Source organism: Ambystoma mexicanum, chromosome 4p, assembly GCF_040938575.1.
Source record: "Ambystoma mexicanum isolate Mex_15411 chromosome 4p, UKY_AmexF1_1, whole genome shotgun sequence".
In the NCBI taxonomy this organism is placed as follows: domain Eukaryota; kingdom Metazoa; phylum Chordata; class Amphibia; order Caudata; family Ambystomatidae; genus Ambystoma; species Ambystoma mexicanum.
This window is the reverse complement of record NC_090927.1, coordinates 221,189,195-221,211,770: the sequence shown is the minus strand read 5'-3', so window position 1 is coordinate 221,211,770 and position 22,576 is coordinate 221,189,195. Positions and strand designations below refer to the sequence as shown.

The following is a 22,576-nucleotide window of genomic DNA, read 5'->3' as shown; positions in this document are numbered from 1 at the left end:
GGCCTATTCAGCTTGTGACCCAACATATGATTCTTCTTGCTACAAACTATTCCTAAACGAAAAAAAGTCTCTGCAAAAGTTTATCTACCAGAACTGCTTTATCCTATCCAAGACCTTAGCCCATTGACTTTGGCCTGGCCTATTGAATTGAATGTACTCTTCTGGTGAACTCACAATATCTGCACTGCCTAAAATATGTTCTGATCCTATGCCTTTTTGCCCTTCCAAAGTATTCTGAATGCCTCAAACTTAGAGTGTACAGTAACTTAGTGTACAGTACTGAAGTATATTTGTGTGTAATTATATTGCCTCCTTATGAATGTTTTATAACTGACAGTTAACTAAATGAATAAGTATTTAACAAAGAAACCTTGAGTATAAATTTATTTGAACACCTGCGATTGTAGACCTGTGTAGTCGTTACAGCTCACATTCCCTCTTGAGATGAGCCTGGCTGCTCAGCTGCCAAAAACTGTGTAGTACAGACTTGTACCAAAGGTTGGTTTTGCTTACAACTAGTCATAGTTGTGTGTAGTGGTCCCAAAGGGTACTGCATACAAACCTTGCCTACACTGATGTCCTGCGTCCTTCCCTGGCTGCAGAATCCAAATACCCGGGGTACATCGACCACCTTGCAGTGCATCATCCTGCGGTTGCGAATCTCACTAGAACTTTGGTGGCATCCGTGTGGAACCCCAGAAGCACAAATCCTCTCCTGAGTCCCCTCATCAGAGTGTAGGACAGGGAAAAGCAGATTCTAACCGGCTGTGATCGTTTGCTCCTGGTGCTGAGAAAAAGGCAGCAAAACCACACACCAACACGGGAGTGCCAGGAATTATTTTCTGGCGAGTCCGTAGCCCATCCAACTGATCCCCCCCCCCCCCCCCCCCCCCCCCCTCCTTGTCACCACAACCAAGGATCAGGAAACAAGGTTTGCAGCTGTGCGTCCGGCTTCATCTTTGTTAGGCAAGATTTGGTGCAGTACCCTTTGAGAGACTGCAGCAACCTTGACCACTTGACAATAGGAACCCAACCTAAGTCTGTACTACACAGGTTGGTAGTGTGGCTGAGCAGCCAGGCTTATCTCAACCGGAGTCAAAGTGAGCAGTAGGGTTTTTAGAGATTCACTTCCACTCAAGGTTTCTTGATTAAACAATTATTAATTTTTTTTTTAAGTCAGTTTGAAGCCTTCTTCAGAATGGGCAACATATAAGTAACACACAAATGCACTCCAAAATACACTTTCTCTAAATCAGCAAATACCCATTTGGGATGGCATAGACACTTCCTACACCCACGGGGTGACTTGAATAACAAGGACACTGCGGACATTTATATATCACTGGCACATTTAAGAGCAATACTGAGATGGGTGTCAAAGGGGATATTAGAATAAAACCAAATATTCTGAAGCATGTAAGTACTTTTGAACCCCCAATGCAAAGTAAGTTAACCCTTTCCTGGAAGGAAGGTAAAACGGAGGAAAGAAGTTATTCAGGGAGCCAGGCCAGCCAAAGTTAATTGAGCAAAAGTCTTGCACAATGTTAGAAAAAGTAGAATTAATGTAGGGCCCCGAGTTGGGAGGCTTGTGAGGGTTAAAGCTGCAAGCAACTGTACAGAAGCAACAAAGACCAGTCTCCCTGAGAAAAAGTAAGGCTACAACAAGAGTTAAGTCCCCTTAGTTTTGCAGTACCTTTGGTTCGAAGAAATGGTTTCAGCTGGCTTCTGTTAATGTGCAGCTCTGCAGATCCTGTTGTTCCTGGTCCTTAGTCTTGGACAAGATGGAGGACTTCTGGGGACTCCTGCACTGCAATGGGATGGTCGGCAGCAGCAAAGGGCAAACTTCAATTTGGTGGCACTCCTCGCGTCTCAGCAAGTAGCACCACTGTGGTTCTTGGCTACCACTTTGGACTTTCCTCTCATCTGGGGTCCAGTACTCTGTTGTGGTTCAGGCTTGGTCTGTCCTGCTTCCTGGGAGTCCGGAGGAGGATCTTCCTAGAGCTCGGGTCCGACTTAAACGTGATGCACCCAATCTGGTGTTCTTCTCCCTGGCACTTCGGTTCCAGTAGCTGTGGAAGTACAGCCAGTTTAGAGGATGTCCAGGCAAGTTCACTTTGGAGTCGATTGGTCCCACCAACCCAAGGGGAGAATTGATCCTTTGCAGGGCTTCTCTAGTCTAGGCGAATTCGGAGCTTCAGCAGGGGTTCACCGGGCAAACCAACGGTCCATTAGTTGCAGCAAGCTTCTCTTCAAAGTTCTTCTTCGGATTCCTTCGTCCGGTGGTCGACTTATTTCCTTGCAAAAGACCTCGCCTGTCTCTCCCATTCATTCGCAGCCTCGCTGTCGGACAGCAGGGTGGCTGTCCTCCAAGGACAGCGAGCCGGCCAATCACCTTTGGGTGCATTCCTGTAACCAAGGAGACTAAGCACAGAGTTATGGGATCCTCTTGCTTCCTGCCCTGCCAAACACGATGGAGCCAGAGGTGGGCTACACCAGTGAATCCCGCTGAAGACAAAACAAAGGGACCAAATGTGGTTTGGCGTGCAGAGTAAATCTCAAGGACCTTTCCAAAAAGAAATTGTGAAAAAAAAGACCATCCATTTTGACAAAATGGACACCGATGGGTGCCTTACTGTGGCTGAGAACGCAGCCACGATAAACGCATACAGTGGTAGGGAAAAGTAAACCACTGCCACCAGCCATTAATATTTGAAAGGGTAACCTAAAAATGAGAAACTAGACAAAGGGGATACTAAGTAAACCCTCCAGCACCCTATTGTAAGATGGTGTGTGTGCTGGTTCTAGAAAGTTACAAATGTAAGTAGTCAATTTTACTTCACTGCTCTTGGAAACGGTTATCCAAGAGAAGGTATTTAAACCTTTGGGAAATCTGAGACTTCCCTGTGCCACTGCACTGATTGTGCTGTGTCAATGTAAAAAGAGCATGCCTATGGAGTTTGTCAGACTCCAAAACTCAAATCAAACACAAATGCAGGAGAGAGTGGGGGGAAAAAGGTCTCTCTTAGGCTCAAAATTAAGTCCTAAAGTCCACCAGAAGAGCTGGGGGTCTCTAAGTAGAAGGGAATTGACACATTTCTGAGAATTCTCCCCAACAGCCTACTTGTATTTAATCATTTATTTTTAAAATGCATAGTGGATCAGTGTTTCTTTAGACCATATTGAATTTCTTTGTACTGATTCTACAGCCCTTTCTCCCTCCTAGAGGGAGACGGAGACAGGGGTGACATCAGCTGGTGTATGTCTTCTTGCGAGGAATTCTAACAAATACAGAAATGAGTGATTGAAAGTTACCACAAAAAGGAAAGGAAACATGAAGGGGGGTAAGAATCAAACAGGTTTAAAGGATAGAGCTTACCCTACACTTAAGGATGTGTTCCTGATCCCTGTCTGACAGACCGAAGTTCCCCTGGAGAATGAGCTGGTAAACTAGTCCAGAGAAACTGACAGAAGGCAAAGTGAGTTAAGATCGTGTTGATTCAATAGAGTAGAAGCGCTGTTATAGGGAATCAGTCTTTGCCTGTCCTTACCGGACAATAGCTATCCTGTAGGCTTTGGGTGAAAACACTCTGACCGGAACAGTCGAAATGACCGTAGGAATCCCCTGCGGCCGATGCCTATTAAGAGTTACAGATGTCAGTGATACGCGATAAACAGTTAACACGCTGACTGACTGATCTAATAGAAAAGAGGTGTGTGTACACACCTGGCGAAAACGATCCTTGGAGAATTATGGAGGCAGATCCGAATGCCTCGTAGGGTGCGGGCTTGTGTGGGCGTACCTGAGCAAACAGAATAAGAATAAATGCGTAGGATAAGGGGTTGAACAACAAGATAAGGAGTAACAAAAGTGCCAGGAAATGAGAAGCCTAGGTAGCGTGGCGAAACTCTGGAGTGAGTAGTAACGCGACGAGCCGACTCCCGGAAGACTGAATGTACGATTCCGGAAGCCAGGGACGTGGCTACTGGCTCAGCACCAGAGAGCAAAAACACTAGACCGCTGCGGGCGGTTCCGGTCTCCTCCATACTGCGGGTGGTGTGCGGCGTATGAACCGTGTGAATAGATGGAATTGGTGGAAATGCACAGAGGGATGTAACAAGCCTGGCTGTACGCTACCATATACTCAGGTGATGCCTTATACAAAGAGTGTAGTCTTGTACTGTCTCAGTTAATGGTTTTGCTAAGCAATTGGCTGGTATCTACTCTTGAAGTGGAACAAATTATTCTGTCCCTCAAACCTTCGAACTGTCAGGGGGACCTTTGCTCTGCGCAGCTCATCAAGGACGCTGCCCGCGACCTATCCCCATTCATCACCTAACTAATTAATGCGACATTCGCTACTGGCATCATTCCCACTAACATAAAACATTCATGGGTACTCCCCCTTTTAAAAAAAAGACTTGACCCATCGACCCCAACCAATTACAGACCCATTACTACTGTGCCCTTCCTTTTGAAAATCCTGGATAAGGTAGCGTATACTCAAATTCAAAAACACTTGGAACACCACTTGCTAGGAGCCAGACAATCGGGTTTCCGTCCCCAGCATGGCACAGAAATGGCCCTCCTCGATCTAAAGACCCATATCGATGAGCTCAAAGACAGTGGTAAGCCAGCACTACTCCTCCTCCTAGATCTCTCAGCTGCGTTTGATCTAGTCGACCACAATATGCTTTGCAACCATCTAAATACAGCAGCAAATTTCTCTGACAAATCTATTATCTGGTTAAGATAATTCCTAAACGGCAGGTATAGGGTTTGTAGCTGCTAGCGGCGAGAAGACCCTAATTGTTCTATCACCTGCGGTGTGCCCCAGGGTTCATGCGTCTCGCCTACACTCTACAATATCTTCACTAAGCCCCTCTTGGATGATCTGGATCATCTTGGTATTACCTACACTAACTATGCAGATACCCCCAGCGGAGAGGCTACCGGTCTTACAGGTACCGTGGGCGGTTAGTACTTTTCGGTACCTGGGGATAGATGTATATCACACCGTGGGGGAGGAGCATAGGTGTAATACAGAGGTGGCAATCCAAAAAATTGAGAAATGCATGCGGTTTTGGGCGAAGCTGCCATCGATGCTAAAGATGGTGGTCCTGCCAAGGCTCCTACATTACTTCGGAAATATTCCGTATCTGATTCCTAAAGGGTTTTTTGCCAAACTGAATAGAATGTGTAGGGACTTTCTGTGGCATGGCACGCGAAACAGAGTGGCGTTGTGGAAGCTCCAGAACTTCCATGACAAAGGGGGTATAAAGCTGCCCAATTACGAGGCGTACTATGTGGTAACCTAGTTGCAATATGTTGCCAAATGGCTATCTGATGAAGAGACCTCAGGCTGTTTGGGCAGGACTGTGCACCCTTTTATTTGAAAGAAGTTATGTGGGCACCCAGGGCGGAGATGGTGGGGCGCCCTAAAATGATGCTGCTGGGGTGGAAGGTGTGGCGCAGGGCATGCCAATTGAAGGGGAACCCGTCCCCATGCTCGCCGCAGATGCCATTGGTGGTATTGACGGGGGTAGACGCTCGGCTGCGACTGATACTCCGGACCCACTGGGAGCTGGCTGGGGTGGCAACGATGGGGGATATTTGGCAGGGGGGCTCTTGTGTTACCTTTTGAGGGGCTGCGGGAGGAGGCTGGGTTGCACGAAGGCCAGTACATCACGTACCACAGAATGGTACAGAGGATTAAGAGAATGTGGCCCGAAACTGTGTTGGAGGAAGAACTGGACGCCACCATAGAGGTTATATATGATATAGCTGAGGGGGGCCATGAGGTCTCCAGACTGTACGAGATGTTGATGTCTAAACTGGGGAAGGAGGTTGCGCAGCTGAGATTGGACTGGGAAACTGAGGTTGGGGCCCAAATGGGGGATGGGATGTGAGAACGGGTGCAAAGGTATCATAAGAAGGTGTCTAGAAACGCGAGACTGAAACAGATACAACTTTACATAACGCACAGGGCTTATATGACGCCTTGGAGTGTATCGAGGTTCGAGAATGCAGGTCGGCAAGCATGCCCCAAGTGCGACGAAGAGAACGCAGGCATGGTGCATATGTTTTGGTCTTGCCCGATCATAGAGAGGTTCTGGAGGGGTGTAAAAGAGAAACTAGAAGGAAGAGGGGGTCAAGATAGTAGTGGACACAGTATGGGCCTCCTGGGGGGGGGGGTTCCCCCAGACCACGGAAACTCAGGCATGTAAGCAAACTAAGGGACCTGGCTTATGTGCTTGCAAAGAGAAGGATTGCCATGGGATGGAAGTCATGCCATGTGCCGAGGATAGAGGTGTGGTGGAAAGACTTGCAAAAATGGGCAGAAGCCGAAACCATAGCATGGCAAGAGGCGTGCAGCAATGGGGGGAGGAGGAGGAGAATGAGTCCCCGATGGCATGGAAATCACTGATAGCTGGACTGTTTGGGTCATTAGATGACCCGACTGAACCTGTTGAGAAGGAGACCGAACCACAGGGTGTGGAATCTGATGACTCGAGGTGATAGACTCGCAAGGGGGTGGGGTAGTGGGAGTAGTGGTTAGGGAATTTAAAAAGTGTAATGAAACTGTTCAACATGCACTGTTTGTTTGGTTTTGTTTGTGTGTTCAAAAATGTAAAACTTTTTTTAAAAAAACTATGCAGATACCCAGATCCTCCTCCCGCTTTCAGGGGATTATGAAGAGGATTTGGCCTTGGTGAATAGTGTATATCATCCAGGCATGGATGGCCACAGTCTATGCCTGAATGATGATAAAACAGAACTCGTTATCCTGGGCACCCCATCCAATTTTAAAAAACTGGGCTCTAAATACTCTTCATTCACAATCGATGGCAACATCATAAAAGTTGAACACGAGGTGAAAACAATTGGCTTTTACCTCGACTCAAACATGTAATTCACTAAACCGGTCAATTCCCTAGCATCATCCACAGCCTACACGTGCGAATTGATACGAACTGGCAAGCCATTCCTCTGGGACAGCAGTTGCATTACCTTGGCCAGAGCCCTCATTCTATCACGCCTGGACTACTGTAATGCCCTTTATCTAGGATCGTCCAAAGCTACTATCAAAAGAATCCAAACTCTACAAAACAATGCTCTTAAAGTGGCACTGGGATCTAGAAGAGACCACATCTCTGAAACCAGTCGGCAGAATAATTGGCTCACACCCCACGATAGTCATCCTAAAAACTCTATCGCTAACTCGCAAATCTCTCAATGCCACACCTATTTACCTGGCCGAAGATTTCATAAGCAGACGTCCACAAGACCAGTAAGACTTGCCAACAGAGATCGACTCTCCGTACCAAATTATAAACGATCCACAATTGGAGGCAACAGCTTCCCGGTAAAAGCGGCCAAACTCTAGAATACGCTGCCTCCCAGTCTAAGAACAGACCAAACTTGCCACAAATTCAGATCCAACACCATCACATGGCTGAAATCCAACATCCAGCACTCCTAACTGCAACCTCCGCCTTGATAACTACCTTTTTACCTAATACTTTCACTGTTATGACAGCATTTCTACAATTACCCCTGCACCAGACTCTATTTGTATATACCCACTTGGGAATTGCCTGTGTATTCTAATGATGCATACCTTGCCTGAAAAACACATCTCTATTTACACCCTTGTAATCCCTATTCGTATCTAATCTGTATATACCTTGTATTTGTATGTAATCTGTATATTTCTTGTGCAACCAAGCTTTGCATATACTTGTAACTATTGCGCCCTGTTACCCCCAAGGTTATGATGCGCATTATAAATAAACAAACTTCAGAAAAACTGTCCTAACAAGGATTTATTGCTTTTGTCAAGCACGCAAGGCTACTGATCTAATTCTCCACGTCTTTCTTCAGGCCTTTTTCACTGCAGGGACTTTAGTATGGTGCTATAGGCTAACCCAGTGGGTCTTCTGTCCAGCCATGCTTTTGCGATCTGCTTGTAGAACGTTGGAGCATGGACACACTTCTGAAGCTACTAGTGATCCTCTCTGCATTAAGCACATGGCACGGCCGGAAAACTTGCCTTCCAGCTACTTTGTGTTCTAGGAGTATATGTGCATATCTGCCTTCCAGATATTGACCGGATTGAAAGCAGAGCAACACCTGGCATAATCCTTTCTACACGTCTTTGTAAGGAACAAAAGGGAGCGGTCTGCATTAAGGTGTCCGGACATTTCGTCGAAAGACATTTGGTCGACGTAATTTGGGCGAAAACCAAATGGTCGAATTAATTTTTTATATATATATATAATTTTTTTTTTTTTTTTTTAGGTTGTAGTTTAGGGGGGGGAAAGGTTTTTTAGAAAAAAAAGGGGGGTTGGGAGGGGGGGGGGGCATTTTGGTTTTCGACCAAATGGCCTGTCGACGAATTTTTTTCGACTAAATGTCTGGCAACCCTGCATTAACTCCCGTCCACAGCAAAGATGTGCTTTTACAGTATTCCTCGGACTGAGGTCAGCCTGCATGAAATGGGAACAAATAGAGGGAGCCCACCTGAAACTCTTATTGCTGTTGGAGTGTGGATTCACACACCAACTAGGATGGATGCCATGTATTTCATACTAGGATAAGGAGATCTTCTTTCTACTGAAAGAAGAATGCCAGGAAAGCTTGACATTTATTTTTGCAGAAAGTTTGCAAAAAAAATCCATGGTAACATGTGCGTTCATTTTTACTGTGGTGGGGGTATTCTTCAAATTAATCCGATGTTGCTTCAGAATGAGTATATTTCCTTTTCCACTAAAATACATTTTAATTGCCCTCCTTATGCCCACCACGCCCATGTATCATGCTTGGCTCTGAGATGTTTAGTCCATTTTGGCTTTAGGGTAAGGCCTTTTCATATGGACTCTAGGTTCTTGAGGATTGGGCATGTGGAGCGGTCTGGCACATATTTAACGTGCTTAATACCCAGGGGTTTCTAAGCGTGGACCCAGGAATCGAGCATGTGTTGCTCTGTGTTGTCTTGCTTCCAAGTCGAGCACGTTCCCCCTGAGCTATCCTCCCAAGACCATACATCCTGCACACTTCAGACCGGAGTGTGTACACTATGAATATATTTAGTTGGGGAGCTGTCCGATGGGCTTCATCTGGGGCTTTGAGGGCATATATAGTTATACAGAGACAGAGACAGGGACATGTGCTCTGCCTGCTGCCATGGCATTGTTTGCTGGAGACTAATACTAGATTGACTTTCTCCATAGGTGTGTACCGCCACGTCACTGGTGAAGAGGTTGGAGGCCATGCTATTAGAATTCTTGGATGGGGCGTGCAAGATGGAACAAAGTTTTGGCTTGTTGCAAATTCCTGGAACACTGACTGGGGTGAAAATGGTAAGAAACCTATTTTGCCGTACCTTAAAGACTTGGTCCTTCAAAATGTATTTGAAGCTTGTGGATATTTCATTTGCCGCTTGTCAATGGTTCAATCAATCACCCTAGTCTCAGTTGCATTCACCTTTGGAAGGATTTGTCCCCCACCCCTTTCTCCCTTGCGTTTCTCTTTCCCTGGGGGGGGAAAACATACCACTTTTGTTTCTCCTAGAATTGTAGAAGCGCTTGTCATAACTTTGATTCACAGCATGGTAGCTGTGGTCCGAAGATACAATTGTCGGTGATGCTTGTATTTGTTTGCATTCAGAATGTGCATGTTTCCAGTTTAGGATTTGTAAAAGTGTAGTCTTGAAAGCTTTCTCACTTGCAGCTACTCCGTGACACTAAAAATATGACTTTCAATGCACTGCATTATTTCGGGGCTTTTTGTAGTGCTCTGTCCCATCTGCAGGCTCCTGCAAAGTACAGGATGAGAAAGGGAAGAGTGTAGGGGATTTAAATATGGTGGTGTGGGAAGGAAAAGGAGAAAGCAGGTCTGACTAGGAGCAAGGGCTTAGTCTTCTCTCCTAGTACCTGCTATATATTCTCCCCAATTAAGGCTTTCAGGTTTTGTCCCCTCATCCTGATTATAGGGTCTACCCTCCCTATTCCTTGCAGCTCTCCCTCATCAACATACCTGGGTGGGCACTAATATTTATTTCTTTTGGCGCACAAGAATGGGTGCTATAGGGCTTGAGGGAGTGCTCCATACCGCTGGTGCTAAGGGACCATCTGCAATGCATTTTTTATTGCTATTTGGCTCTGCTACTCGACCCCCCCCCCCCCCCCCGTTACCCAGCATATTTGTTTATCCAGCATTATTGGGTTATCAAGGATGCCAGATCATGCATTTGCTATATTTTGGCTTAGCAGTTAGGGTGCACCCGAATAGTTATATCTCTTGTTCCCCTCTGCATAAGGGCACCAGAGTGTTGGGTAAGATTTTGTAGGATCCAACTGGTCTGGGACTTTACAAAACTTTTCTGTTTGGCATAAGTGGCCAAACGTTTAAGAGTGGCTGAGCAGACAGGCTTATCTTATTTGGGGTACTGTTAGAGCAGTACTATGAAATTGGAGACCGGCCCCCAACCAAGGCACATGAAGAAGGCTCCCTGACTGAGCCCTCCATCTTCGTGCCCGTGTCCCCCAGGAGCAGGAGCTCTGCTACACCGTGGGCTGCAGGAGCAGCTCACCCACCACATCAGATGTCTGGATTCGTCAAGTTAAGCTTGTGGGCTTATAACTGCCTCCAGTCTTCGTGCCACGAGCGACCCAATGGCTCTTCTGCAGCCATCCAGCATATTTCATGCTTTGTCCCCTCGCCGCCACACAATTGCACAAGTTGCCTTTTGTCTGAAAACCGTGAGGCTTGCCTATTCCAAGATGGCCGCCTGAGTCATTTCACATGTCCCGTGTGCAGAAAATCACTGCAATTCCCCATTGGCCAGCCTCCTGATTATAGCCTATCACGGGGCACAGGCAGGCGTAAGCAATTCCTAACTACCCAAAGCAAAAAACTACTTGCAGCATAGTTGCCTATTTTAATTGACTTTACTGCAACATCTGCTTATTCTGCCTTTGACCACTTGTTCTTACCCACTTCGTCAGTTCACATCGCCTGGTCTCTGAACTGAACATGCCTACCTCTGCGAGCACATTTTGCCTGTTTGTGAATTGAATGCACCCTTGTTAGCATAGACTCTGCCCATCTGCTAGCATATATTGTCACATACTATGAACTGAAGCTGCCTATTCTCCTACCTTACAGCCCATTGTTTAGACTTAACTGGCCGCCTTAGCTAGCATAGCCACCTGCCCCGCCCGTTACCGCCCCGCCTGCCTAGGCTGTACTCGCCCTAGCAGACGAATTAACCATTTAGCCATACCCAACCATGCCCACTTCAAGGACTCTACTAATGTCTTTACAATCTACCCTTCTCTGCACTCTCACAATAATGGCCTGTATTAACCTCAGACCCCGAACCCTACAGGAGAATACTAAACTCCGAGCAAGACTACCCTGGATCTATGAACCTAGAACTAACGCCCTCGGCCCCAAAGATTCCGACATCTGGCACAACACCAAAGCCACTGTCCTGTATCTACCCACACCACCCGCAAAAACTGTGCACAGAACTCATCCCATATCCAACCACCATAAACAAAGTCCCTCCTCTACCCCAGGGTACAATAAAGCAACAAATATCACAGGAGCCATAATCAATGCCAGATCCCTCATGGCGCACTCCACAGAAATTGCAGACATACACTCTATGAATGATCTAGACATCTTAGCTGTGATCGAATCTTGGCTCATGACGCAACGGGCCCAGCCCTCATGTTAGCCATACCAGAGCACTACCAAAGCCTTAGAGTTGACAGACCTAATGCCAGAGGGGGCGGCCTTGCCATTGTAGCCAAAACTAAACTAGCATTAAGATTGACCACACCTTCTGAATTCAAATCCTGTGAGCTACTCTGTGCCAATTCCCGATCTCAGATAATAGCACTTTATCTATCTTCCTAATATACAGACCTTCTGGCCCATGGCATCTTTAATATTATTGGTAAGGAGGCTGGAAAGGTCTTCAAAGACACCTCACAGCTCCTACTGCTGGGAGATTGTCCTTGGGGTCATTAAAGCCCAAGTTGAAAACACGCCCAGTACATTGAAACCATTCTGACTGAACATGGCATGATCCAAAAAGTCCTCACTCCAACGCACATAAGGGTGAACCCTAGATTGGGTTGCTAATCTAAATTGTGCCATTACCATCGCTAAACTAACACCCTAACCTTGGACTGACCACTTCCTAATCCACTTCTTGACCGCCATAGAGCCCCAAAAACAGAAAAACATTGAAATGGCACCACCACTCCCGACCAGTAAAAAACGATATCCCTGCGGAAAAACTACTCCCTCTCCTCCTATCTACACTCTCGTCAATAGCTAATAACCCTAACCCAAAAACACTAGTAGCCACCTTTTAATGATACTATGACAAAGGCTCTTGATAAAATTGCGCCAACCAAACTTTGCAAAAGCAAACAAAAATCCCATTTTAATACATGGTTTACGCCCAAGTTTAAAGAATTAAGACTCCAAAAGAGGAAGCTTCAAGCTATCTGGCTACACTCCCAACAGCTGAGAATAAAACAATTTTAACCAATTTCGCCAATATGTATGAAAAGGAAATAATCCTCACCAAAAGAAATGCGTACAATGAAAATCTCCAAGCGAACTCAAACACCAAGGCGCTCTTTACGATCCTTTGTGAAATCGAAAACCCTACTGCACCTAAAGATGTCCTCAAAAATAAACAATGGTGCACCAGCATCCAAAACGCTCTATCCAATAAAATAGCCACGCTGCAGACTAAAATAGCTGTCAAAAAAGCCTCCTTGTGCTCCACTGAGATGCACCGCATCCCTCCTACCACGACACCGGTCTCGAATACACCTTTTTTAGATTCACCAATATCTTCATATTGGAAACTGAAAAGGTTGTACTCCTTGAAACCTTCCAACTTCCAGGGCGACAGTTGCCCAGCACAAATAATTAAGGATACAGCTAGAGCGTTAGCACACTTCATCTCTAAGCTTATCAATGCTTCCTTTAACTCAAGTACGGTCCCAATTAACCTCAAAGAATCATGCGTACTACCACTTCTTAAACAGACAGTTAACCCGTCCATCCCCACCAATTACAGACCCATCACCATTGTCACATTTCTCCTCAATTAGAGTAGCTTCTGCCAAATACAAACTTTTCTGGAGACCAAACTTTAGGCTCACACCAATATGGTTTCAGACCCCAACATGGGACTGAAACAGTGTTAATTGATCTAAAGACACAAATCGACAAGTTGAAGGATAATGGTAAAGCAGTTATGCTACTCCTCCTCGACCTTTCTGCAGCCTTTGACCTGGTGGATCACGCAGTGTTATGCAAACCTAGCCTCTGCTGCACACTTCTCGAGTGATGCCATAGCCTGGGTTCAATCCTTCCTAGCCAACTGAATGATCCGTCAGCCGACCCAATCAAAATTACCTGTGGTGTTCCACAAGGTTCATGCATCTCACCGACAATGTATACCATCTTTACTAAGCCACTCTTTGACAGACTTGACCGACTGGGTGTCACATACGCAAATTATGCTGACGATACTCGGATCCTCATTCCCCACTCAGGCAACTTTGTTGAAGACACGGCTCTGGTAAACAAGATATACCTCTTCATTCAGGCATGGATGGACTCTGTCTGAATGACGACAAAACTGAGATCCTGATCCTGGGCTCCGACTCCAACCTAAAAAAACATAGCCCCAATTACCATGAATTTACCATTGATGGTAACCTAATTAAAGTAGTTACTCAGATAAAAACATTAGGTTTTTACTTGGATTCTACACGATCACTAAAAACAAGTCAGCTCTGTGGCTTCATCTACAGCTTATACTTGTAAATTAATTGGGGCCTGCAGACCCTTTCTATCTAAAGCCAGCTGCATCACTCACCAATGCATTAATAATGTCTAAACTAGACTATTGCAATGCTTTGTATGCTGGCGCTAACAAAAATACTTCAAATATTACAAAGTAACGCTCTAAGAGCTGCTCTAAATATACCACGCAGAGAGCATATCTCCAATTCCAGAAGAGACCAGCACTGGTTAAAAATCAGCAACCGGATACTACTCAAATGGCAGGCCTCAACCACGCTGCTCCCCCCTCTCTGCCAGGCTTACCAAAAAAATCCTAACGCATCGCACTAAGGCCTCCACCCACTTTTGTCTAGAAATTCCTAGATTTAGACTCTCCAAAGCTGGCAGAACCAGCTTCCCTGTCAAAGTGGCTACTTCCCGGAATGTCCTGCCCACTTCCATCAGAATGGAACAACCATACTCTAGCTTTAGACAGAACTTGTTGAACTGGCTGCAAACTAACGACTTCTAGATATTGCTCACCATCTAGACCGGTGACTCCTGCACTAACATGTGAGCTCATAGGTGGCCATTGCCATCTTTTCCTATCAATGTAACCCTGATTGTACCCCTCCAAACTGTATGTAATACATGTGTGTATTACTTCATGTAACTATCTGTATTCTGTTAAGCTTCAAGTATCCTTGTAACTGATGCGCCCAGCTGCCTAAAGGGTTTGGTGCGCATTACCAAATAAACAAGTAGACCTTTACAAATATTAAAGGTTATTATACATTTTATTACACAAAGAAAATTAATCTCACTAGGGTATGCATCAACTAATAGTAACAGCAAGCAGAATTTATTTCAGAATTGTTATTCAAGTAATAATAATGCAGGTAAGTAAATTATTTTTGTAACTAAACTTCCAGCACGCAGAGTGACATCGGTTAAGGTCAGTAGTAGCAACTAAGGTTTACCATATTGAGTTTGGAGGGCAGAAGTGCATAGAGTAGAATAGAGCACTGTAACAATAGTCCTCTTTTATCCCAGCAATAATAGTGTAAAACAATTAAAACCTGTAAGGAACACGCACTGCCAAAGCCAGTAGGGTTCAGAAGGGATGCCTTTAGGTAGCCAGGACAGCCAACGTCAATATGACAGTTCTAGTTCTGATGCAGTCTTCTTAGAAAATGTTAGTTGAACAGTCAGATAATTGAAGAAAAATCATCCAGGAACACAATAGAGCCTAATTGATGTGCACAAAATGCTAGGCCTGCACAAGTGAATTGCAGTAATGCAAAAAGATAAAGGTGCACTCTCCAATCTAGGAAGCACTCGAGTTGGCTAAAGGTGGTTAAACCCAAAGCCCCACAGTAGCTTAGAATTGAAGCAGATGTTGCAGCTGGCTTCCTTCTTGATGCAGACCCTTGTTCCTGCACTTTGGTCTTGGTGACAAAAGGAAGGACGTCTGGTGGGCTTTTGCTGCGGCTCTCGAGAGGGGACTCTGCAGAAATGGATTCCACTAGTTTCAGCTGCTTTGTGGGTTTTCTCGGCGCCAAAGGAACAAACAGCTCTGGTTGTAGTTTCCTTGGTCCCTCTGTCCTGGGCTCTGGTGAGCAGTCTCCGGACGAAGAATTCCTGCTTCTGGAGGCCCTTGACGATATCCACTACGTTTTGGCCAGATTTGTGCTCGAGGTCGGGGGGAGGGATGGGGGGGCATGTTGCACTTGTCGGTGGTCCAGGTACACCAGGTATTGGGGAAATTGCAGCCCGGAAAAGTCAGAGCGACTGGAGGTTGACCCAGAACGAAGCCACTCTTGAGGCTAGCTGAGCCACCAACCTAAGGGAGGAAATCATCCTTGGCGGCGCTTCCCTGTGGATTGGGGGGGCGTGTGGGAGTGGGTCAGCACAGCTGCAAGGCTTCACTGGTGCTGTGGCAGTCCTGAAAGGTGCTGCTTGTGTAGGAGTCTTCTTCGGATTTGATGTTCCAGTGGTCTACTCTACCTGTAGTCCCAAAACCCTTGGCTTATGTGGGATTGACAGCTTAGTTCTGTGAATGAAATTTCGCACAAAGGGGGGGGGGGGTTGGTCGTCTTCTAGGACTGCCACCAGCCCAGTTGGAACTGGTTTCGGCCAGACATGCCTACAAAGGTCTGTGAATTTTTCAGGCTCCTTCCCTCACTTTCTGCCTTCCCAGACACACTGGAACCTGGGCGGACTTCGGGGCTGAAACTCACCAAAGGCAAAACACAATGGACTCAAACCTGTTCTAAACGAGAAATGGTAAAAAAGACGGGCCGTGGGTGCCTGCGGATGCATGGCACAGAAGAGTAAAAAGAAACCTCCCACCAACCATTCAAGTTAGTGAAACAAAAGGATAAGGAGTTACTAGGTAAACCCCCAGCACTCCACAAAAGGTGTTATGTACTGGACAGGGTAAGACAAATGTTACAAGAAAATGTATTTAAGGAGTCCAAGGGACTCCTCAGCGGCACTGCACAAAGGGTGCTGTGTCACTAATATAAAAGCAGGTGCCTATGGAGTTTATCAGACTCCATTAAAACATAAGGAACACACAATCTTAGAGGGAAAAGGTATGAGTGGGTGGAAAAAGGCCCACTCCCTCAGGAGGTTAAAATCAAAAAGGTCCCAGATTCCAGCAAAGGGATTGGGTTGGAGGGGGGGACGACAGTGGGGGGGTTCTCTGAGGTTATAGGGAATTGGCACAAACTGAAAATTCTTCCCAAAAGAGGTCAGAATTAACTGGGCTTTTTAAAGTATTTTGAGATGCCCTGGCTTTGTATAGCCATGACTAGGACCATTCACCTGGCGCTCCCCAACCCCAACACCCCCACCCCCACTATTCACTACAGATTTTTTTGAATGTGACGTCTGCTCCCCTTGTAGCTTCAAACTTGGTCATGCAAACCAACGTGTAAATCTATTTGCAGATTTCCTGGAGGCCCAGTCCTATATAAGCAACCAAGAAGGGTAGGCTCTGACGCCAACCCTTCCTCTCTGGGTGATGGCATCGCTTATTTGGAATCTGCCGTAGCGAGCAAAGATATTAATGTTCAGCGTTGCATGTATTGGGAACTCATTCTAGATAATCTAATGTACAGGATTGTGTGCATGTTATTTTGCTGACCTGTAATCCATGTTCTAATGTTGCAACAGAAGTCCAAACATTTCGTTTTCAGTGTTTCTTCTAATACTCCATCTCCCTCTCTTGCCCCCCCACGCCCCAACCCCCACTTGTTTTTTGGAACTGGCAGTTATAAAGCCTGTTACTTCCAGCAGTGGATTGCTTGAATGCTAACCTTAACTACTGGCATTAATGTTTCCTTTACAGTAGCCTGGTGAATAACATGCATATTTTTCTCAAGGTTATTTCAAGATTGTTCGGGGAGAAGATCACTGCGGAATAGAATCTGAAGTGGTGGCCGGAATACCCAAAGATGGGTTGTATTGATGTTGCACATTGGCTGCTGGCAACCCAAATCTAACAGTGGATTAATGATCTTTGAGCTTGAAACAAATGTTGACCTGTTTTTTAGGTTCTTCCGTTTTTAATTATCTCGAATCCTTACTTGGATTAAAATCTTATCCATGGTTTGGTTTTTAAAACATTTAAAGCAAATATTCGCTGGTCCTGAGCTTTGAGGGGAAGATGCTCCAGGAAAATGCCACCTTCTCTTGACCCACGAATTGTGAATTCATTTGTTTGTCCTAGGCAGCCACCATTGTTAACTACAGAGCAGTTTCACACTCCAGCGGCTAGTCTTCCAAAGTGATTTAACACAGGGTTGTCTTGTACTGCTGCTTCCAAAATGAGCCATTAAGGGTGTTCTGCAAACCACTTTCGCGCCACTTGTAAGGAATGTTTGCTTAGTTTAATTGCCAAAATGTATTGGCAGTCCAACGTGAACAGGTTGTCAATAGTGGCCATCTGACATTTTGTATTAAATGCACATAAAGGATCATTGCACACATTTTAAATTGGGGATATAAATGCATTCATTTCCCTTTTTTTTTAAAGCTGTTTTAATTCAGTTTTTAAACCAGTAACCTGTTAACTGACAATCATGTTTGAGGTGGGAATATGTCTTCATTCGAAACATGTTCTTGTGAGAAGTTGAGACAGCAGTTGTACCATGTTGCCATTGATTTTCTGCTTAGAATTAAAGTTTAAAATGTTGCTGCGTTTGTTTTCCTTTGTTCATGCTGTGGGCGTGCAAGTTTGCAAGGCAATACAAATGGCTGTATGGAAAGAGTGGTGGGAGGCAGCAGCTCTAATCACTCTGGTATTGCCCACGCATATTTGTGTGTAATTTATATAATGTGGTCTTGCAGAGTGTCCTTTGCAACTGTTGGTGTGCGTGGCTCTGTGGAGAGGGGTGGGGGCATTGGTGGGAAATGGAAAGAGGCGATGTGGCCAATGCTGGCTTCCTTTATGTCAGTCTACTTTCAGTGGGTTTGGCAGAGAAACCTGGGATGTGAGATCTGTGGAGAAGATCCCAAAGTGCATTGATTTGGGTCTGGGTGGTCGCTGATGTGCGATGGTGTGCTGGGGATAAAGCGGTGAGCGATGGTGTGCTGGGGGATAATGGGGAGCTTTATTGTGGTTAGACTAGTGTTGAGTGATTTTCATAATCAACCCTTGGGTGGAGTCTGAGGGGTCACCCTAATAGAGTGAACAAGAAGACTGTCTAGCCAAACTCGATCAAGGTAGGGTTGATGAGCAGTAAGTTTTAAAATCTGGAGGGTGTAGTGTTCTAGGGCTACAATAAGACACACTGAGCACTACTATCATTCAAGTTCGACAGATGTTTAAAACGGGCTGCAATGTGCACTCTCCTCTAGCCATTGGCTAGTAGTAGTCTCTTAGTGAGTAAGAAATGGTGTACTGTGTGTTTAAAATTGCATTGTGAAACCTAGACCTTTCTCCCTCTATTCAGGACTCTCCAACTTAAGTGTGGTTTTCTCCAGTTTTAACACTTTGCATTGTGATAGTGTTTTAATTGTGAGTGTTGTCCTCTTGTCCAATTGCTCAACCATGTCGCGTTGCGCTGTCTCGTCTTGTCTGCTTGCACCCTGCTTTGTGTCCTTCCCTAGTGTTACCTCCCTTCCCCCTTCTCTCCTCTTCTCCCCTCTCCCTTCCCCCTTCTCTCCTCTCACCTTCTACGCTATTGTGCTCTGTCTCTCCTATTTTACCAACTGCTGCTCTATTGACTACCCTGCCCTCCACTAAATCTCGTAGGAAGAAGTTTAAAAGGACATCCTGGTCTCCATCCCAGGCCTCCCCATCGCTGATGCCTAAAACGGTGCCGCCTCAGTCAAACTTTCACCGACATCCTCTTTGTCGTTCCCTTGCCAGACCTATGGACCCTACCTGGTCTCTGCTCTTTCCTTTCTCTTCTCCTGTTAATAGTGGCACCCGATGGGATGGCCTCCTTCCACTGCTCTAAGATCATCATTAATGTTTATGTGAATGGCACCATCCTGGTCCAAGGCCCTCAAGCCAACCTTCTCTTCGATAGAAGCTTCCTGAGCTTCATCAATGTCATTTCTTCTCCTGCTGTCCCCTCTTCACCCACCCACTCTCCACGGCTTCTTATCTGCCTGCTGCCTCCTCCTTGGCTACCTTGCCCTCTCCTTCCCTTTCTGCCCCCTCTCGGGCTCTTCTACACCTCTGCAGGGCGTACCTCTGATTTGTACCCCTCCCCGAAGGCCTCCAAAGGCAGCAACCTTCTTCATATTGCCACTCGCTCAGCTGTCAAACACTCCTCCGACATCTGCCGCCTTCTGGAGGAACTTGACCTTGATGTCCTCCGTCTCACCAAGACATGGTTCACGGCCAGCTCTGTCACAAGCGACATACTCCTCCCTGACTGCTACAAGAACCTCTCTGCAACCAGGATCAACCGCTTCAGAGTGGGTGTAGCTCGGTCTTTCCAGAGTGGATGCCTGCCTGTCATTCCTACGCAGGCCTACTCCTCTTTTGAATGCCTCGCCTGCAGGCTCCCTCTCTCCTAGCCACTCCCTTACGGTGGCTACTATCGATCAGCTACCTGGTCAGAGCTCCCCCTTCCTCTGTGGACGGAACTCTCCTCTTTCCTCCTATTCTCGACCACTCCAGTCCTACACCTTGGAGACTTCAACATCCACCTCGATTCTTCCTGTCCTTCCTCTGGACTCTTTCGTGACCTTTTCGACTCTCTATTCTCACTTCGGGCCCAACTCGCTGCAAGGCACACACTGTATGTTCTGCTCTCCTCAGACCTTCCCCTTTCTGTCATTTCACCACTCCTTTCTCCTGGAGTGATCACTTTCTCCTTTCCTCCCAGCTCACCCGATCTACCCGTCAGGCCAAGCCAACTCAGCACTGCCATCCATCTTCTTGGTCATCCGACCCATGAAGCGCATGTCAGCTGAGGCTTTTGATGCCTTTCTCCCCCTCCCCCCCGACCCCCGGCCGCCACTTCGGCTGACTCACACCCTGACACAGCCCTTTCCATGCGCCACTCTGTGATATCTAATACTCTGTGCTCTAGCCCCTGTCATGAGGATCTGCCTGAAGCCTAAAGCCAAATGCAACTCCTGGTATGACTCTGTCCTAGTCGCCCTCAAATGCAAGTGCAGGGTGGCTGAGTGGAAATGGCACGCTTCATGCACATCCTCTGACAAACTGGCCTTCTCCAAAGGCAATACCGGCTCTGTCCTCACCAAAAAGAGCTCACATCCATGCCTGCATCTTTGCGGCATCTAACTCGGCTGAAATCTTTCAAATCTGCAAGGAACTGGCCAATCCTTCCGCTGTCTCTACCGCTCCTGTCCCTTCTCAGGCCCTCTGCACGGCACTGGCTTCTCATTTCATCTTGTCCTCTCTCCTCTCCCCTTCCTCTACTCCCTGCTCTTCCTCTGTCACCTCTTTGGCCTCCTCCCTTCTCTGCCTTCCCCTTTTCTCCTTAGATGAGACTTCTAGACAAGTCCGATGTCTCGTCAAAGCAGGTTCATCCCTGTTCCTCCAAAGCCATCAAGGACCACATTGACTCCATAGCCCCTGCCCTGGCCAACTTCTGCAACCACTCCTTTTCCACCCGAGTCTTCCCTTCCACCTCCTGAAGCACTCTTGTGCACCCTCTTAAACCCTCTGCCGACCCGTCCTGCCCGGCTAACTATCGCCCAATCTCCATCACCCCTCTTCTGGGCAAACTCTTGGAAAAGTTGGCCATCTCTCAGCTCAATCTCCACACTGAATCTGTTGGTGGTCTCCATGATCACCAGTCCATCTTCAGAGCTGCCAGAAGCACGGAAACTGCTCTCCTGAACATCCGTGAAGACCTGCTCTCGAATCTTGGTTACAACACCCTCTGTGTCCTCCTCTTACTTCATCTCTCTTCTGCCTTTGACATGGTTAACCATGCCATCCTGCTCAACCGTCTCCGTGATAACCTGGGGGATCAGCAGTCAGGCCCTGGCGTGGCTGACTACTTTGCTCTCTGACCCTCCCAGGTTCAACTTGGGTCCTTCCTCGATCTGTGGTATTCCCCAGGGGTCTAACCCTGGCTTTTTAACCTATACTTGGCACTCCTTGCCCACTGCATTGCAGCGCTCTGCCCCAATTTCCAGCGCTATGCGTGTGACGCTAAGCTCATTTCCAGGCTGCCCTCAGCCACCTCTTCTCACTCTCATCTGACTGTCGGCCATCCAGGAGTGGTTGCTGCTAATGATCTCTGCCTTAATGCCAGTAAGACCGAGATCCGCCTCATCGGCACACCCGCTCCCTCCTTTCCCGTCACACTCTGGCCGGCCTCTCTTGGCCCTCCTGTGCCCACCTGTGAGGGGAAAAACATTGGTTATCTTAGACTCCACACTCTCCTTCTCTCCCCACATTTCTGACTTCTCTAAGATGTCGCAATACCAGCTGCACCTTCTCAGAGGTATTCTTCCTTTCCCCAGAAGCTGTCTCCAGAGGTCTGGTTCTCTAGGCTTGACTACTGCAACAGCCTCTTTCTAAATCTGCCTGCTTCTATCCTCCGCAACTCATCCAGAATAGGACTGCAAGACTTGTCCTTGGCCTCAAGCCCAGAGATGGTATCTCTCGGGACTGAAATCTTTGCACTGGCTCCCAGTGGCTGCAAGGATGAAGTTCAAGACCCTCTGCATTGTTCACAAGGCCTTCTGGGGCCTGAAGCCTCAATACCTTCAACTCTCTTCTAGATATCTTCCTTCTCGAGCTTTGCTCATCTCCCTCTAACTCCCTCAGGGTCAGTCGCTTCTCCAAGTAATGAGTTGGTGGTAGATCTTTCTTCAGCTGGGGCCTACCTGCTTCCCTGAAACTTGAGGAGAATAATCTCCAGTTCCGGAACACCTCAAAACTCCTTGCTTCTGCTTTCTCTCCTCCTCTCCCCTGCTGGCTTCCTGGCTGATACTGTAACTGCACTGGTTTCCTGGCCACCCTCTGATCTCGGGTCCAGGTCCCCTTCCCTCGTGTCGCTTACCTGCACTGCCTTCCTGGCAACCCTTGCACTTGGACTGTTTCTATACCACTACAGTCCCACTACCAGCGCTTGCCACCTACTAGCTATACTTACACTTACTGTTATTTACTCTCTTTTCCCATGTACTGCACTGTACCCCCCTATCCCCCACACCCGCCGCACTTCCCCCTTCCCATGCACTTGCGCTATCTGAATGATACCTGGCCTAGAATGATCGTCGTCGGTCGTCTCTGTTCCCCCTTACCCC

The 22,576-nt window shown here is 46.8% G+C and overlaps 1 protein-coding gene across 1 annotated transcript in view; it reads left to right on the top strand.

The window, feature by feature from the left end:
• Positions 1-18,023, top strand: part of CTSB (cathepsin B) — a 116,644-nt gene extending 98,621 nt beyond the window's left edge. The window contains exons 9-10 of the mRNA XM_069605737.1: positions 9,232-9,360; positions 17,212-18,023. Coding sequence (XP_069461838.1) covers positions 9,232-9,360; positions 17,212-17,297 — 215 coding nt within the window. The 3' untranslated portion in view covers positions 17,298-18,023. The remainder of the gene's footprint in view (positions 1-9,231; positions 9,361-17,211) is intronic.
• The last annotated feature ends 4,553 nt before the right edge of the window (positions 18,024-22,576 follow it).